The sequence below is a fragment of the Helicoverpa zea genome, chromosome 21 (genome assembly GCF_022581195.2).
Source record: "Helicoverpa zea isolate HzStark_Cry1AcR chromosome 21, ilHelZeax1.1, whole genome shotgun sequence".
Taxonomy (NCBI): Eukaryota; Metazoa; Arthropoda; class Insecta; order Lepidoptera; family Noctuidae; genus Helicoverpa; species Helicoverpa zea.
This window is the reverse complement of record NC_061472.1, coordinates 10,905,347-10,924,056: the sequence shown is the minus strand read 5'-3', so window position 1 is coordinate 10,924,056 and position 18,710 is coordinate 10,905,347. Positions and strand designations below refer to the sequence as shown.

The 18,710-nt window shown below is 39.1% G+C and overlaps 2 protein-coding genes across 7 annotated transcripts in view; one reads left to right on the top strand and one right to left on the bottom strand.

The window, feature by feature from the left end:
* Window positions 1-216: 216 nt before the first annotated feature.
* On the top strand, window positions 217-3,213 carry LOC124640954. Its single transcript, XM_047178938.1, has 6 exons — window positions 217-716; window positions 838-1,336; window positions 1,421-1,689; window positions 1,862-2,076; window positions 2,236-2,347; window positions 2,585-3,213. The coding sequence occupies exons 1-6, from the start codon at window positions 639-641 to the stop codon at window positions 2,702-2,704; spliced, it is 1,293 nt and encodes a 430-aa protein (XP_047034894.1). The 5' UTR covers window positions 217-638; the 3' UTR covers window positions 2,705-3,213.
* LOC124640951 (inverted formin-2) overlaps window positions 3,137-18,710 on the bottom strand; it is a 112,307-nt gene continuing 96,733 nt past the window's right edge. For all 6 annotated transcript variants that reach the window (XM_047178932.1, XM_047178933.1, XM_047178934.1 and 3 more), the window contains 20 exons: window positions 18,343-18,502; window positions 17,904-17,937; window positions 15,020-15,158; window positions 14,507-14,686; window positions 13,076-13,196; window positions 12,589-12,788; window positions 12,251-12,355; window positions 11,811-11,971; window positions 11,366-11,554; window positions 11,112-11,238; window positions 10,778-10,930; window positions 10,402-10,599; window positions 10,179-10,301; window positions 9,811-9,937; window positions 9,270-9,398; window positions 7,234-7,371; window positions 6,646-6,787; window positions 6,199-6,314; window positions 5,803-5,910; window positions 3,137-5,711 (listed from right to left, as the gene is read on the bottom strand). In XM_047178932.1, the coding sequence (XP_047034888.1) occupies window positions 4,255-5,711; window positions 5,803-5,910; window positions 6,199-6,314; window positions 6,646-6,787; window positions 7,234-7,371; window positions 9,270-9,398; window positions 9,811-9,937; window positions 10,179-10,301; window positions 10,402-10,599; window positions 10,778-10,930; window positions 11,112-11,238; window positions 11,366-11,554; window positions 11,811-11,971; window positions 12,251-12,355; window positions 12,589-12,788; window positions 13,076-13,196; window positions 14,507-14,686; window positions 15,020-15,158; window positions 17,904-17,937; window positions 18,343-18,502 (4,107 nt within the window). In that variant the 3' untranslated portion in view covers window positions 3,137-4,254. The remainder of the gene's footprint in view (window positions 5,712-5,802; window positions 5,911-6,198; window positions 6,315-6,645; window positions 6,788-7,233; window positions 7,372-9,269; window positions 9,399-9,810; window positions 9,938-10,178; window positions 10,302-10,401; window positions 10,600-10,777; window positions 10,931-11,111; window positions 11,239-11,365; window positions 11,555-11,810; window positions 11,972-12,250; window positions 12,356-12,588; window positions 12,789-13,075; window positions 13,197-14,506; window positions 14,687-15,019; window positions 15,159-17,903; window positions 17,938-18,342; window positions 18,503-18,710) is intronic.

The window sequence follows — 18,710 nt, the reverse complement described above, 5'->3', positions numbered from 1 at the left end:
GGAAAAACAACAATATCTGTGATGCACATAGGTAATTGGCTCGGGAACAATCTTGCGCAAGAGGGAAGGGCAGATGAGTGACAGCTGAGTGCACGTTAACTGCTGAAACAACCGGTGATATTATCCAATCACGCCGACCCCAGTCGCTGTAACAATTCAATAATGCGCCCCACACCAGTACGGTGACCATGATTTGGTTGAAGGACGAGATTTTTCCCGTTTGCACAAATGAACGCAGATGTTTTATTTGTCTCATTACGATATTTTACTGTCAAGCAAATTTTTTGATAGGTATTCCTAGATAAATATATCTATATTATGAGAATGAGAGATTTGAACACATTTAATTCACAGTTAAATTGTGTCTTTAAAATATAGCAAAGTAAGTGCTTATTCGCAGTATGAGAAAGTTATAGCATTAAGTGCGTTATAATCTGCTTTTCTTACAAAAAGTCCGAATGGTCGAATGTCATAAGAGCTGCTCTGGATACCTAGTTCTCGAATTAAGGGTTAGTCCCAAAAAACATATTCATGGATGGTGACCCTAAAGCCACAAATAGAAAATGATAGCTACTGCTATTCAGTTGAATCCAGTTGTTTATCTAGCCAGGAGGTATTGACGGTGACTGATCCGTGTCATGTCGGAGATCACCCTAGATTTCCTGCAGGGCCTGCTCAAAGATGAATACCCAGATGTCAGTATACAGCAGTTTGAGGTACGTATATTAATAATACTGAGTAACAAGTCAAGATGACGTGAACGTAATTTCAAAAACCGTCTGTTTTTCTCTGACTGTCTATGTTCTACAGTCGCATTCTCCTTTACTTTTACTTAAGGGTGCACCGGGCTCCAAGCGCGGTGACAACTACACCTCCATGGTATACCGAATCTCCATGACCGGTATCCGAAGACACGTTGAGCCAGACGGTTCCAGCGAAACTGATGAGCCCTGGGAGTACTCCATCATCTACAAGTGCCTCCCCGAAAGCATCTTGCGCAGGGAAGCCTTCAAAAGCGACGAGCTTTTCTGCAACGAGGTCGCATTTTACAACAAAATCTGGCCTGCTTTACTCAACTTCCAAAAACAGTGGAATGTCCACAACCCTTTCAAGTCGATCCCGAAGTGCTATCTGGCTCAAAATGACTGCGTGGTGCTCAAGGACTTGAAGAGGGAAGGGTATGTGATGCCCGAGAGGCGCCAGGGTCTAACTATAGAGCAATGTTACATGGTCATGAAGCATTTGTCGCAGTTCCATGCCCTGTCTCTCGCCATGAAGTGTCATGACCCTGAGGCCTTTTATGAGCTGCTGAATGTTAAAGATGGAATCTCTGAAGGTAAGACTGTGTTTTTATACAAATAACTTGATTAAATTCTGATGTAAGAAAGTTTAAAACATCTATAATAATGATTCATTTCAGTATTCTTCGTCGAAGAGAACTTCGATTATTACAAGAACTACTTCATAGAGGCTACATCAAACGCCATAGCTATGGTAGAACAGGAGTTAGTTGACTCTGAAGACAAAGACAAATACTTGGACAAGTTCAAGGCGTTCTGCAGCGAGGATAACTACTTCCACGCCATGGTGGAACTGGTGACTCCTACGGAACCACTAGCAGTCATTGGACACGGAGACTGCTGGACTAATAACTTCTTGTTTAAATATGTGGATGGTGATATTGCTGATGTAAGTTTATCGTCTTTATGCTAACTAAATGCGATCATGTTGCAGTCTTATTTTATTCTAAAGCAAGTATTTTGCATCGCAGTTAAGATGCTTTAGATACAGACATATCTTGTACCTAATCTTTCTCTCTAGTTAATTTGTGACTGTTTTATAGCTACTTTTTCCTTTTTAGATGTACATCGTGGACTTCCAAGCAGTCCGCTACGCCTCACCAGCACTAGATCTGGCATACGTAATGTACATGTGTCTCGACCGGGAGCAGAGGGCGGAGCACCTCTCCTCACTCCTGGAGTACTACACGGATGAACTGCATCGGAGGCTGGTGCAGATGAGTGATGAGGACTCAGTTTTTAATACCAGTTTGAACAGGGATGCGCTTTATTCTTTGTAAGTTAACATGTTCTACGCTGATTAAATAATGTTGAATTGTGAATTCGGTTATGTAGTTCAACTTACGATAGATCAAAATAAGTTGATGTTCGTGTCTAAGAGCAAACTTTGAAGCATTTTCAAAACTTTTGAATATGATTTTCCTATTTTGAGCAGATTACAAGAAGAATTCAAGCGCGCTGGTCAGTTTGGTCTCGGCATCGCGGTAGACATGTATCCGATTATGACGTGCGACAGTGATGAGGCGCCTGACTTGTATCAACACGAGGTAGTTCCTACTTTCGCAAGTTCACTAGTACCACTAATATGTGTTTTGAAAGTTTTGATTTAATTTTTTGATACTAAAAATTTACATCTCATGGTTACCCTACCTACGTACTGTGGAATCAAATGTGTATTCTTTTCTAAGTGAATCAATTTTCTGATAACAAGACCTTTTAATGCACTTTTAAGTCAAAAGCAGGGTACCTTCTGATCCCTATATTTCATTTGTAAACGTTTTCAGCTTCAGGTGAGCGAGCCATCTTCAACGTCGCGCGTGGCCCCAGTGCAGACCAACAGTGCAGTTTGTAGCAAGAAAATGACAGACTTACTCATAGAGCTAGTGGATAATGGAGTACTATGATTTAGTTAATTATTTAATTGTCAAATACTAGCTTACCTAGCATGAACACAATTTTTAATCAATATCACTATTTCGGCAAAACGGAATGGAATTATTCAGATTGACAGAAAACCAATGTTGCCATCTATAACGATTGACGGTAGAAAATATTACCTAATGGTAGAATTTTGGAGATGTACTGAAAAACAGAAAAGTGCAAAGAGGGTAGGTAAATAAATTCTTCAAGGACATAAAAATTCCTAATATTATAATAATTGTTTAAAGATTAAGTTCTAATTCATGTATAGCATGATAATTACTATTTGTTTTTGTAATATCAATGTATGTAGGCTCGTAAAAATTGTTAGCAGAATAAAAGTGTCAGCCCCATTTGGACATGTTACTAAGCAATTTTAATTCCAAAAGATGGTTAGTATAAAAAATAATAATTTGTCGTAGGTATGTCAATTTATTGTATATCGTTTAGTTAATAAACACGTACAATAAAATATTGGGTTAAAGCCTTAAAATTATTTATATTATACTTTGTGACAATGTGTCCCTTTGATCAAGATCTATTGGATATCATTATAAAAATCAGATCATTTTTATGTACGTCTTTGAATTAAAAAATGTCTATAATACTTATCTAGTTTCATAAAATATTTTATATTAGTATATAATTCAATAAAAAAATTAATGACTTTGATATCTGACATGCTTCGGGTACAATTTGTGAAAACTTTCAATTTTACAATTAATTAACTTGTATGAAACTATAAAATATTCTTCCCTTTATTAATATAAAGCGCGCTGCCGAACATAAAGCTATCTCTTTTTCACTTACTGCGACTGAGTAAGTTGGCTAAGGATAGCGTAACTTTATATAAAAAAAATGCTTTAATATCTAAAAAGAACAATATTTAACAGTTTCTGTACTGACTTCTATTTTCAATTGCGAATTTCCAAAAATTGCAAACCCGGTGTTGCCCTTACATTTATTTAATAAAAAATGGTAATTTAAATAAAATACCCGTACTATCTCGTGGCACATTAATTGAATTTATATTTTTATTAAATTAAATAAAACATAATAATACAATAATAATTACGTACGGGTTTATTACGTATGACAACTTTCTTTGCAAACAGATCTAATGATAAGACTTATACTAAAATAATCAGTCATTGAAAACTTCAGATTATGTTTTCAGTTGAGATTCTAGCGCCTAATTACATCTGAAGTTTCCAATAATTACCTGTTTATTAAAAGATTAATATTTTTGTATTTTATTTAAATTAATATTAACAAGTCTGCTCGGAAAACAAGGCACTGGGTTCTCACTTAAAAATAAATTACCGCGGTAAAAACTACATAAATGGTTAAATGATAACATAATAAAATTACAACGATTTTTTTTTTCGCTTTTTAACTGTTTTTCCGCGGTAAAGTTTGGTCCAGACTTTGAGTCTTTGAATTTAACATTTTCAAAATTAGCACCAGAACACATAAATGGACTGTCAGACGATTGTTTCTGACAGTTCATTTATAGTTGACACTGACAGCACTATTACTTGACACTCGCCCTCAGGACTTGTTGGGCGGTTAAACCGACTTTTCCCTTCGAAGCTTGAGTGGGCCTCATGAAACCTGAGGTCGTTGTTCTACCGGTAACATTCTTCAACGGTGGCCTGGAGGTACCTACTGAGCTGCCACTGGACGAGGACCTGGAAGCCGGCATTCTGGACACAGGCTTGGGAACAGGCTTAGGCGCTGGCTTCACTGGCGCCGGTGGTACTCGCTTCACAGTCGATACTGATGTAGAACTGTTCAACGAACTTCTAGAACTTCTTAATGACGCTCTAGAGGTCGACCTCTCGACTCTTAATGAACTAGCCCGTTTAGGGATCACGCGCTTGGGGTCTATGGGTGTCCGTGGTGGCGTCCTTGTCTCTTTGGTAGGAATCCTCTTTGGTTGTCCCAACTTAGGGACCGGTGACTTGGAGATTTTCGGCACAGGTGACTCGCATTCAACGTTGCAGCCCGAAGATGCTCCTTGAGAAGCACTTTCTGAATTTAGACTTTGGGTTTCTTCAAACCCTTCGTCGTTTAGTTCGTGCTCACTTTTCACTTTCGATATCCTTGGTGAAGTTGTTCTTTCTGGAAGCTTTTCTGGAGCCTTTTCTGTTCTAGTGTTGAGAGATTTTCTGTAACCTTCCCTCGACCACACACCAGTAGGGTTATCAGCAGGAGACTTGAGTTCTCGTATCGCTTTCTGAACATCCTCCTGGTTGATAGAAGTCTGCCGCCGCATGCGTAGGTATGGCTTTGTTGTATCTTTGGTCGGTTTGTCTGTGCTTTGGTTCTTTAGTCTATCCTGCCACCGTTTTAACCTGGTCTCCTTCTCATCCTTTGCGTCAATTGGTTTCGCCACTTCTGGAGGTGTTTCAACTTTATATGAAGCTTGGACATCTAATTTTGAAGGTCTTATGACCTGAGTTTCGGCTACTAATTCTGGAGCTGGCTCAGGTTTCTTTTCTTCTTCAGGAGAACTGGTAGAATCTGTGTTTCTCTTATACCTTCTTGTTCTTCTAGCGGCAGAGAACCTGTCGAATTGCCCGTCTCCCAAAATTTCTTGGCATAGGTCTTTCATTTCTGCAGAAGCTTTATCGCTAAGATTAGGCCGGATAGGGATGGAAGGTTGGAATTTCCGACACGGTTCTCTCTCTGGTGGAGGAGTGAATGATGAAATGAACTTCCTCTGCGCTGGTGGGGTTTCTATATTGTCAGAATCGATTTCTACTCTATCTGACTTTTCTATCCTCTCTTGCCTAACGACTTTCTGTTCCCGATCGCTAGTCACCTTTATATCTGGCAGTTTCCGTTGTTCTTCCATGATGGATATGAGTGGTGACTGGGGGGACTCTATCTGCTGTCGCGAGCGCTGTCTCCTGAGCCTCCGTACTTCCTCGTTCTCCTCCGTTTTCCTCCAGGGGACCCTGCTGTCCTTTTTCTGGGGTTGTACATCTGGAAAGGGATATTTTGGTTAGTTTGTGACGTGCCTTAGATAAACAGGATAGGTTCTATAATCCAGGGTGTCTGTAGATCGACATCATACCTTCGACAGTCTCGAGCGCCTTGACGACGTCGCTGTCGGGCAGCACCGCCGGCCTCCAGTCCGCGCGGCCCTCGGGCAGGGGCTCCAGGGTGGCGCTTCGCTCGCTCTCTGGAATATTACATTCATTAGGTTATGTTAGACTTAAGTTACCGAAAAGACATTCATTTCATATAAACAAAAAAATGCTGGATTCTGGACTATATTTAATTTGCGAAGTATTATTGTTTAGCGATACTTCGCTAAAAGCTTGTCGTAGCTTCGAAAGCTACGACAGTCACAAACCCTAAATAACATTTGAGAAACCCGTTGCCAAGCTTAAATAGTCTGTTCAAGGTTAGATATCTCACTTCATTGCGGATTTTAAGAAATATGATTATAAAATAGCGGTTTAGTTACCGGAGTCGTTTTCCAAGGATCGCTTGTCCGCGTGGAGGCGTGTGGGGGTTCGGCGCGGCTTGGCGTCCTCCTGGCTGTTGGCGCGCAACCACGACTCGATCTTCTGCCGCCACTCCCTGAGAAACGAATTATTTTTTATTTAATTTATAATTATCTCGGATTGGAGGAGTTCGTAGCTTAATAACAGTCGCACGGATTGAGCGATCATAAGGCGCATCCATCTTGTCATGACGAGTTGCCCCATCTTTCAGAAGGCAAGTTAGATGCCAGAAAGTTTGACATCCAGTTTTACCAATGTGTAAAATCGGGTTGCCCCGGGTTGAGGAGATTTGATAGGCAGTGGTTCCGTGTAAAAACTGGTACTCAACTGCATACGGTTAGACCATAAGCTGGCCTCGGTACAGTAGACAAAAAGCAAGGTAGATGTAACCTGGTTGGTGTACATACTTGGGCTTGGGTGCTTGCGGCTCGGGCGTGCTGGGCGCGGGCGAGGCGCGCGGGGAGGCGCGCGGGGAGGGCGCGCGCTCGCGACTCGGCTCCGGCAGCTCTAGGCGCGCGCGAGCTGCCCCGCGACGCGACCAGGAACGATCTGTTGTCAATCAATTATATGTAGTTAGATTATGATGTTCTAACAAAATAAAATAGGTGATACGTTTTGTATAATTCTCCTTAGCTAATAACCCTTCAACTGTGACGGCTATTTTGTCCGCACATCTGTGTCTGCACTTCTTGGGTGGTCCGCGCGATATTGGCGCGGGTATTTAAAATTACAATACATCAAAAGTTTTGTATTGGGAGCTTATGTAAGACTTGTATCTTCCAAAATTTCACATGGCCTATATTATTATGTCGCGCTGTCAAGAGTAACCTCTAAGCAAATCATGTTTGTATTGTCTAATGACAAAAAAGCTGTGAACGTTGTGTATAAGGACATTTTGTAGTAGGTATATTTACATAAGCATTGCACCCGTGCAAAGCCGGGACGGGTCGTAAGGGATCGACGGGTACAAAATTTAATAAAAAAATTGCACATACCAAGACTTCCCCAAGCACTCCTCTCCCTCAGATCATTAGCAGCAGGTGAAGAGTGTCGCAGGAACTCCAATAGACCCTCTTCATCATCACCAGGACTGGCCCGGCTCCTGCGGCGTAAGCTGCCTGTGGGAGTCACGTCTGGAAATAAAAACATGATTTGTTAGTATGCATAATAGGTAATGTAGGGTAATGTAGGTTGTGGCTAAGTAACAGCCTAATGGATCGATTGATCTTTAATATGGTTAAACAATGATTGGCGTGGTCTTTACAGGGATGGGTAGTCAGAAATCAGGCAACCAGTTTTACCAAAGGGTTGACCAGGTAACTGAGTTGAGGAGATCAGATAGGCAGTTGACTATAGTGTCTAGTAAACAGTTCCATCCGATCCGATTACACTGGAAGCCTATCCTAATTTATTTATTTATTTATTTATTTATTTAAGTAGTATGGAGGACTAACAGCTAAAAAACACAGACAAGGAACTGTAAGTTAACCTGAGAGCCAATAACAAGTCCTCACTTATAGGGTACAGTACAATACTAAATTCTATGGACACTTAAGTACAGAGAAGAGAATACTTGCTAAATAACTAGTAAACAGTTTAAGTACAATCTTGTTCACATTACATATCAACCTTAATATTAATTGAAGGCTAAATGAAAAAGTTTCGGCTTAAGCGCTTTCTGACCGAGGACACACTAGTTAGGAATGGATCTATATCATGCTGCTTACACAACCTGTTGAAATTTCTGCTTGCACGCACAATGTACGAATTCTGTCTATAATTTGTTGAAGATAATGGCACACGCAAGGGTGGATTAAACCTTTTAGACTTCTTAGGAGCATTGAAATAAAATTTGGAAAGAATATCAGGGCAGTTGATACTATTGTTGAAAATTTTCAACAAGCCAACACAATCAGAAATCTCGCGGCGATTAACTAGAGGCAGTAAATGAAATTTTTTACAGAAGTTGAGGTAGTTTTCAGACTGATACGTTACTTTTTGATGATAACACAAATACTTAATAAATCTTTTTTGGATGCTCTCTATGCGGTCAATATATTTGTGGTAACATGGGTTCCATATTTCAGACGCGTACTCTAAGTGACTTCTAACAAAAGTACAATATAGAATTTTTAGTGTTTTGGCTTGAGTGAAGCACTTGGACAACCGCATTATGAAACCCAGTGATTTAGATGCCTTGGCGACTATTGCATCAACGTGTGTTTCAAAACTAAGTTTAGAATCATGATACACTCCCAGATCACGGATGGAATTTGATCTGGGTAGAATTTGATCACCTAGAATATATGATGCGACAATAATGGAACGCTTTCGAGAGTACGTAACAACCGAGCATTTCGCGGGATTAAGATCCAGTTTACTTCGCTGACAATAATCCTCAAGACGACGCAGGTCGTCCTGGAGTGCTGATGCATCTGACTGTGATAATATTGTGGCATAGATTTTCATATCATCAGCGAAGCACAGAAGCTTGGATGAGATTAAGCAAGAGTCGATATCGTTTATATAGATGATGAACAGTAAAGGACCGAGCAATGAACCCTGCGGCACTCCACTAGGAACAGGAACCCAGCTAGAAATATAGTTGTTGAGTACAACTGCTTGAGATCTGTTCACAAGATAAGAGGAAAACCATCTGAGTAGATCACCGCGTATTCCCATGCTATTTAACCTTGCAATTAAAATGTTATGGTCAATTCGATCAAAGGCTTTACTGTAGTCCGTATAAACGACATCGACCTGCGCACCGTTATCCATAGCAGCAGTAATAAATTCGTTTAGAAGAATCAGGTTCGTAACAGTAGACCTTCCCTTTAAAAAACCGTGTTGAAAAGATCTAAATGAATTTTTTAGAGCATTATAAACCTGATTGTATATAATTTTTTCAAATATCTTTGCTATAATACACAGTTTGGATATCGGCCTGTAATTTAATGTATTTGTTTGGAAAAGGCTCAGCAAATGATGCATTATTAAACTCTTCACACTAATAGCTTTAGATATTACTAACCAGGCTCCGGCTCGTTGTCATGGGGCTTCCTGAGCGAGCGGCGGCCGAGCCCGTTCCTGATGTCCAGTAGGAGAGACTCCATCAGCGACTCGCACTCCGATACTGGTGTACTGCACATGCTGCTTGTACCTAAAAGAGAAAGTGGTTATTGGATCAGTAAAACAAAACTTATTGGACTATAGGAAGTGAACATTTAGTTGAAAGATGTGATCCAGGTAAACATACCTGCTATATCAAAGTTAGGAATTATCGTTTATAACGGAATATTTTTCCATAAAAAAGGGAAAAATGTGCAAATAGGGACAAGGTAAATGACAAGAAAGGTGTGGTATAAAACCCTTGCTGGTTCAAAAAGGGTATTCAAGTTCTACTTGGATTCAAAGACCTCTCAATAGCTTTTAGTAGTGCATAGACATGTACTACATACATACACATTCATGTTTCAACCGTAACTGAAAAAACTTTCTCAGTGAAATTAGACTAACTCTAAGTCCTGCTCTGGAATTGATAAAATGAATATTTTGTAGTTCATATAACTTACCCGTCTTAACCCTAGCGGCGGCGAGATCTCTGGCGCGCCTCCTGGCGGCCGCCTGCTCCTCATTGGCGCGCCTCCTCTCATTGTCACTGACAGCTGATCTGAACTTACTGCAGAACCATACGAACATCTGGAAATGGAAAAATAACCATGAGTCATTTTATAGCTAAAAATAACTCGTGATTTCATTCAGAGAATTCTAAGTTTGAGGTGTAGAGGTGGAATTTTCTAAACATAACCTGAAGAGGTGTTACAGTGGCCGATGAGTCAGACGTCTTGCAATAATTTGAAGTAAATATCATGGTACTGACAGGTGTCCGTTACCATATTATAACTGGTTCTCTTCTAGAAGAACTTATATATAAACTTACCTTAAAGCACTCCTCCAGTTTAAAGGATCCTGTGTCCTCGCAGAAGAATTCCGCGAGCTGCTTGCGAATGCTTTCCACCTCTTCCATATCTTTGTTCAGAGCTGATACCTCTTGTTCGGCCACCTATAAGATAAAATGATTATGAAGGTTTTGAAGATGTCCTTACACGATTCCCTTTCGAACTCAGATTTCAAATAAGCCTCTGAACTGAATGTTTCCTTACCTGCAAGAAATCTCCCATCTGCTCTTTAATATCCTGCTGTGTACTTGGCAGCAGTATTTCCTTCTTCAGGCCCTGTATCCTGTTGGCGAGGGTCTTGATCTCATTGTGCAGCTGCTCCACGCTGGCCTTAGCTGCCTCTTCCAGCACGCGAGTGTCGTCTGCGAAGTGGATCAGTTCTTTGTTCTTGCGTTCTGCTTGCTGGGGAGATAAAAAAAAAAGTTTTTAGGTCAGGAAAAGGGTAATTATGAATGTCACTGAAATGTTAATACGCCTCTCAGGAAGACACATTTTTTTAAAGAAGGTGTAAAGGTGTAAAGAAGGTGTAAGGCAGGTAAGTTTTCCGATCCCATAGGAATATTTTTTTTCTAGTTCTTACCATAGCGACATAGTGCATGAGCGTCATGCCAGGCTTGTTAGCCCTGATGTCAGGCAGCTTCTGCAGAGAAGACAACTTGACGCCCGCGGCGCCGCCTGCGTACCCGCCCGCGTTCAGGAAGTTACCCGCTATCAATGCTATGTATAGCACCTCCTGTAAATTACGAAAGGAGTTAGTAAATAACAACGAAGAACAACCAAGTTAGTTTAACAGTTCCTTCTATTATTTGAGAATTTTCAGTGAACCATACTTTACACAAAGATGACATTGACAAGCAGACAAGATCTTTGCATTGACAAACAATATATTTATATAATACTTTAGACTTAGGTACCTGTAACGCTCTTGAAGACATCAAATCGTCTCCAGCAACCAAAATGGCGTTGATAGCACTCTCTAAGTATCCAGATGTTGAAGCCCATTCTTCTTTCAGAAGCATGCATTCAATACGCAATTTGTAGCTGAAATTAAATGATCATTGTAAATAAACGCAAATTTTAAAATATCGTGACATAATCTCGTATTAAAATATACTCGGTCTACTGGATAGACCAAAAAGACCAACCAGTATACCGAAAGACCACTCACTTGGGTAACTGTATGAGCTGCAACAAGAATTTCTCAGCAGTTCCCAACTTTGTGACGTCACCGGTAAAAGCTTTCAGCATTTCAGACTCGTCTACTTCGGGCAGTATCTTGAGTAGACCGCGCAACTTCTCTGTACCGATGTCGTCGTGAGCTCCTTCGCGGATCAGCTGGATTATATCCTCGTTGGAACTGGAAGGGAGAAAAAACATATGTATATACATATATAGTAATACCTGGTTGATCATGTTCTTCCTAAATGTATCTTGGATAAAATGTCTCAATGACTGACTGACGGTGAAAAAACATTGTTAAGAAAAACTGCATGAATAAGCCCGAAATCACCAACCCTCATTTTGCACTGCATTAGAAGAGGTCTATGCCTTGCGTGGTGGCGTTAATGTTCAATAATTTACCTAAAAGAAGATTGTTTAACGTATTGTCTTACCTTCTGAACTGCTTCAAGAAAATGTTGACGTTGAGACTCCTCTTGCCATCCAAGAGAGTGATTTCAGAAGACTCCTTCCTCGGTTTCCTCTCCCCTGAACTGTCACAGATGGGACTTCGGCCTAACCTGGGTGATGATCCTGCAGACCCGGTTGGCTGTATCTGGAAAGGTCAGAATACAGTCATTTACTTCTAGAACGAACATGCCTAATATCCTAATAGGACGTGGTGATCCACATAAATAATAAAAAGTAATAGTTTGAGGTTTGTAGTTATTAAGTATGGTAGGAGCTTTCTGATATAAAAAAAATATAAATAAAACTTAAACTAGGTATGCGTTTGTTGAATGAGTTTTGCGAGCTTCGGAACGATCCGGTATAAAACTAAGACTACTATTTGAAGAGTTTAACAGTTCTGGAGACAATGGGTCTTGTATGTTACCTGTTGACAGAAGAGGCCTTCTATCTCCGTCCAGTCTAATTCTGCTTTCGGTGAGTGTTTGTGTGCCGACGCTACCAGTGACCAGATATTATTTTGACCGATGACCTGAAAACAAGTAAGTTTTACTAAAGAATATTTTTTTTACAAGAGGCCTGAAAATAATAGATAATGGATTTGAGCAACCTAGAATGTCTTCCGGATAATGGGTACCGGTCAGTTCTTTAGGATTATCATTGTATATTTATTGAGCAACTAACGGTTAAGACCAATTTTATTCTGTAATGTAGGACCATTATAAAAGAGTAACATGGCAACACAGCTTTAAATGAATACCTCACCTTATTATTAGGAATTTTATTCCAGTTAATAGTTTTCATCTTTGTCTTCGGTATGGGTGTCTCCTGCTGCGGCAGCTTGATGTCCAGCACTGGCGCCGGCGGGGATGGCGGACAGGCGGAGGGGGGCGGCGGGACGGGCGGGGGAGGGGGACCGCAGGGTGGAGGTGGGGGCAACATTGGTGCTGGGGGTGGTGGTATACCTGAGAATAAAAAGTGAACAGCTATATTTTATGGAGCAAATTCTAAAGTATTTACTGAGCAATGGAAGCATTGTAATTTAATAATTGAAAAGCCTGTAAAATGGTCTAGATATTTGGAACCATGGTGATACATTGACTGTACTCATAATAGGTACAATATCACTATAGGTATTAATTTAGTTACACCACAGATGCACAAACATCATCAAATAAAAACCGTAATTCCACAAAACTGAAAAGAAGCCAGGTATAGTTACTTAAAGATAGAATAAAATAGTGTGTATTACATGTGCTGGGCATCATGGCCGGCGGAGGAGGTGGTGGCGGCGGCGACAACGCTCTCTGCAGACTCTGCTTCCTGCCACCACCAGACATGTCACGGTGCTGACAGGTGCAGCCGACCTTCGCCTGGAAGTCAAGGAGATGATGGAGGTTAAAGAGGTACATTAGCATTTGATAAAGTGGTTCTATTACTTTGGACTTTGAATAGTTATTGCTTGATCACTTGCTTATCTAGGAATAAAACTAAAAAGACCAAAATCGATAAGCCACACATAAAAGGCTTACTCAAATAATGTTCTTTTTTAAATCTCTTCTTAGACAGAAAGTCAATTTATTGATTTCTGACACTTACGCGAATATTAGACATTTAAATAAAACTACTTTTACGGATTTTATCGCGTTATATTAATATTATTTAATCCCGACGTTTCGGATCCTTTACAGCATCCATGGTCACGGGCAGACTAAGGTGTTGCGTCGTGGTGTTGGTCTGCGATGAACAACACCTGGGTGCTGAGCTTCAACATGTCAAGCAAGTACTGCACGACAACAAGCTCCGAGTACCGCGCCCTCGTCGCAGAACCCGCGTGAAACCAGCCACAGTTGAGCGTCTACCTGCTGTTCTTCCATACATAAGAGGAGTCACAGACAAGATTGGCTACATCTTGAAGCGAGCTTCAATCAAAACCTACTTCAAGCCGCTGAAGAAGATCAGTCAATTCTTACCACCTGTCAAGTGTCACATACCTCTACAAGATGCGGGTGTATACAAGCTTGAATGTGATTGTGGTCTCTCTTACATAGGCCAAACTAAAAGAAGCATAGGGACCCGCGTAAAAGAACACATCGCCGATGTCAAACACCGCCGTTCCAGACAGTCAGCAGTTTGTGAACACACACTAGACAAGGCCCAGCATTACATCAGATTTGATAAACCACAAGTCCTTGCAAGAGAAAACCGATTCCTACCTAGGATGATTCGCGAGGCTATTGAAATTAAAAAACATCCAAATTTCAATAGAGAAGATGGCTGGTGCATACCACCTGCTTGGAATCCCATCATAGAAACTATTAAATCAAAATCCAAGCCTACAACTGCTCGACCTATGGATACAGTGAGCTCGTTTTGCGTGAATCGGATTGTCAATAATAATCAACAAAATGTAGGGTAGCTGTTTGTAACTAATATATCAAGACGACCAACACCTTAGTCTGCCCGTGACCATGGATGCTGGAAAGGATCCGAAACGTCGGGATTAAATAATATTAATTAACGCGATAAAATCCGTAAAAGTAGTTTTATTTAGAAAGTCAATTTGTTTTCTCATGCATCAACTGGTTATTAAAGATACGAGTGAAACCTCAGAAAACGGCCGGTAAATAAATATTTGCCAGATTCTGATATAATAGAAGATTCAAATATCAAAGCTTCGTACCTGAACACTAGGAGCTCTAAGCAGTTTGGCAGCATCCTCCCTGGTCTCCAGCAAGGTGGCGCGGTGCACCAGGGTCTCAGCCGTGTCCCACACGATGTCGCTCACTGGCTCCTTCGGGTCTATCCTCAGCAGGTGCTGCAGAATGCTCAGAAATGGGATCTCCTGTGGTGTGTCCGCCACCTAGAAGATAGGAAAGACGAAATTTACCCTACGATCTTTATCATATTGTACCTAAATATTGGTAGTTGAATGTTACATAAGTACGGTAGATGGTACACCACTGCGGTAGGTACGTATCTACTATCCCTACATTAAGGACGTGTATTAAATCATCATTGATTGAATTATTAAAGTCTACCTCTGCCTCTCCGTCCCCACACTTCTCTACATAGCACATTTAATGAATCTATGTTCCCTTTTTTACACAGTAGAATTTAGTCATATTGAGTACCTACATCCCTATATGGATACCATTTATTCCCAAACCAGTGACTTAGCAGTCTTAGTTCCTACCTGCTTGAGAATAGCATAGAACACATCCAGGTGTGAGTTGAGGTTGATTCCTCCGGGACCCTGAGCCTCATCACTTTCCCTCTGTTCTTCAAACACATCCAGTTGGACGCCCAGGTCTGGGTGGCTGGCTGCTTCATGTCTGCAAGAAAATAAATAGAAATAGTTATATGGGGGAAGTTTTAAACAAAAATAAAAGTTATTTAAATGATCATTTGGAAAAGGCTTCTGCTACTTGAAATTAAAAAAAAAAAAAATGATTGAAGAATCAGGGCATGTTATGTTATTTTTATCAAATAAATAGGGTAAACTTTATTTTCGACTACTAGAGGGGATTTTCAAGTTTCGAGGAGATTTGAGAAGAACGCCATGTAGGTTGAACGCCACACTTATAAATTCAAAATTCTATCAAAAGAATAGCCATGTCCAGATTATTTCAAATACTTGTTTCTCACGACAACAGTACAAAAATATATGGTTTTGAGGGAAAGTAAGTAATAGAAACTTTGCCCTCAGGCTAATGCTCGAGTCCATACTGGTTCATACAGGCTACTTGTGAACTATGAGTAAACTTCAAATCTAACTGTTTTACGTAACGCTTTTGATTTTATATGGAAAAGTAGCCTGTGTTGAGGTAGCTATTCCTACTTGAAAAAGGAAACATAATTACTTTCAAATAACTTTTTTAACTACACCAGTACTTAGCAGGTAAGTAGATACAAATTGAAAAAAAATGTGTGATGAAGTAATTCTATAGGTCTTGGTACCAGTCATAATATACATATTTTTTCTTCCTTTTATTATTCTCCTTTACTACCTTTGCTACCTTGATGATTTTATTTTAATCAATTTCATTACTAACGAACTCTCCGATAAAGTCTCTAGTTGTCTACCTTTTAAAGGTTTACCAAAGACATTAAATTAGTCGGTAATAAGTCTACACATTAATTGAATACTGTTAATTTGTTTCATTGTTTTATTTTATTTATATTATGTTAAGAATTTTCATCTAGTTTTTTACTTAATGCTACTGATTTGTATAATTTAATTGTTTAGTTGTAACGTCAACAATTTGTAAATGTTTGCACGCCGAATGGCAAAATATGGCAGAACTTATTTATTTTTATAACACCATTTACTTTTGTACCCATATTTGCAAAATAAATATATCTTTATCTTTATCTTTATCTTTATAACCATATTAGGAAGTAGATACGGAACAGTTCCAAGTAATCATGACACATTTAATAATAACAGACAAACTAATAATAATATAACAACTGAATCAGCTAAATATAATCACAAACTGGTTACCGAGGGTTTAGTCACATTATCCGCTGTAGCTAATAATTTAACGAGTGGTTATTCATAAAGGATACGAGGCCATATTTGGTTCGGACCGGACCAAAGGATGCGCCTACGCAGAAGTCGGTTAACTTCGTTTTTCAAACTGAGAACGACTTGTTTTTGATACTTTTGGATTTGAATTTAGAAGGGTTGCAGGTAGATTGGAAAATATCGGTTTCTTTTGGTTAAGATATTGGGTTTTAGGGTTTTAGGAACTTCATTGTGGCTAAACCCGATAATGGTATTGTATTTTTGTGAGTAAGAGTTTGGTTACAAGCTGTTTTGAAATAAAATTTTGTGTATTCAGTGAGTACGGCAAAAACATGGCCCAAATATTGGTGGGAATAGAAACAACTAAATAACGAACATAACCATTCTTGTAATAAAAGGTAATAACAGTACCTACAATAAAATGATTTGGTCGTAAATAAGACGTTGAGAATTAAGTTAATTAAGAGTTTATTGATGTCACATTAAGTTCATTAAGCAATGCTTAGGTAATTTACAACACGAATTTAATTTTGTCAATTGGAAACTTACAACCATCAATTTGTCCCTTGTTTTATCAAAATTAGACTTTATAAGGATACAATTAAGATTCAAATTGAAACTGCGTAGTTTAAAGTACCTTTATAAGAGCTACTGTTTATTTCCAAATGATAGGGACCAATATATCAAATTACACAAATTGCTCAATTTGAAACTTCACAATAGAATGTGTTAATATTTATTTGGTACTAAATAACGAGGGACAAAAAACTTGATCGCATTTTATTTTTTTGGTGTCTCGCCTATAAAATTATGGAGCGTAGTCAATGGGTCACAAAAAACAATGTTAAACTGTGGTCGATGTAATCGAAATAATTATGGTACTGGTTATTGATTTACTAATAATAGTAATGTCGTTTTCCAATCATGACAATATATAAATAAAGAAAATATTTTCAGAAACCGTCAGTTCTTTTGGAGTTTACAATAAAATAACGATAGCAACAGATATTTTTCAATTTAAGAGTCGAATAAAGTTCGTTTAAAGTCGAGTTCTGGCTGAAAAACTATAAAATCATCCAAGAATATTTTGTAGTTAATACATAATTCACACAAAGAACAAATGTCGGTCTTGTAAATCATTTTTTTAATACGGTCGTATGTTTATCTGAACAAGACATATTTGTCGGTGTAGGTAACTTTATAAGGCGGAATATAATTTCTGTTTGACATAGGTATAATGTGATAGATTTATGCGTTTTGCACACTGCCCGGTTCAGATAATTATGTTAATATTATTATGTAATGTAGCTCCTTGTTTGTGAGTTTATCTTTAAGAGAAGCTTTGCAGAAATGTAACATTCAGTTAACGGTAATAAATTCCTAAAGTAGCTAATTATCGAACGTTTATTCAACTGGTGGCCGTATGGAAAAGTACTACATATCTAAATTAGGCGAATAAGTTTTTGGTAAAAGAGTAGGAAATTGTGAAATATGACATAGCTGACGTGATATAATACGATCATCAAGTTAAATAATGGACGATGCTTACCTTAAGTTGTTTAATGTTGGTAGAAGACCCAGTCCTGAAAAGAGAAAAACAATCAAATTAATGACCAAAAACGCAAAACAAACCTCCGTTTTATATTCGACGACCACAAGCCGAATTAGCAAATAAACAACCCTAAATACAACAGCTATAAAAATAAATAATAGCTCCACGTTAGACTCTCAGACGGAATTAACTTCTTCTCAAAGTGAAAAAATTGGGCAATTTTGCAAAATTTTGAAAATTGTAACACATCCTTTTGTATACGAGCTGTAGGTAAAGGTAAAGGAGCCTTCTATTACTTCGTAGTAGGACAATGACAGAGATATATATGGCAGGAGATCGTGAGAAGAGCTATGTCCGCCTCTAATGTGACCACAACCGCTTTGTCAAGAGCGAATCGACAGAGAAGAAGAGGAAAACAAAAGGAGGTTCTTCTTACCAATGAACTCATTCCTGACTCTTATCCTGTCAGGCAGGCGTGGTGCAGAGATAATGAGGCAGTTGATGAACGCCACCAGCGCAGTCTTGTAGTCTGTGGTGGTAGCATTCTTCAGTTCTTCCACCACCACGCTCAGGCGGTACCTCTCGCTTTTTAGAGACTGGAAGAAAGAGGTAAGTAGATTAATTGATAGAAATAGAGAACGATGAAATAGTTGGAGGCTTATGTAAAAACCATTATTATTTAACGTAGAAGTTTATGGTTTACAGAGTTATAATTTCTAAACTGCGCGATGGGTGGATTAGGCTTGGGTACCTAGGGCTTCAAAATACATGCACCGAAAACATGGAAATGCAGGTTTCTGAAAC

Excerpts from the sequence above, each read along its gene's own strand:
- LOC124640954 (XM_047178938.1), top strand. The coding sequence starts at position 639 with ATGTCGGAGATCACCCTAGATTTCCTGCAGGGCCTGCTCAAAGATGAA. Across the intron at positions 717-837 it reads TCAGTATACAGCAGTTTGAG|GGTGCACCGGGCTCCAAGCG; the intron begins GTACGTATATTA and ends CTTTTACTTAAG. Across the intron at positions 1,690-1,861 it reads TGGATGGTGATATTGCTGAT|ATGTACATCGTGGACTTCCA; the intron begins GTAAGTTTATCG and ends TTTCCTTTTTAG.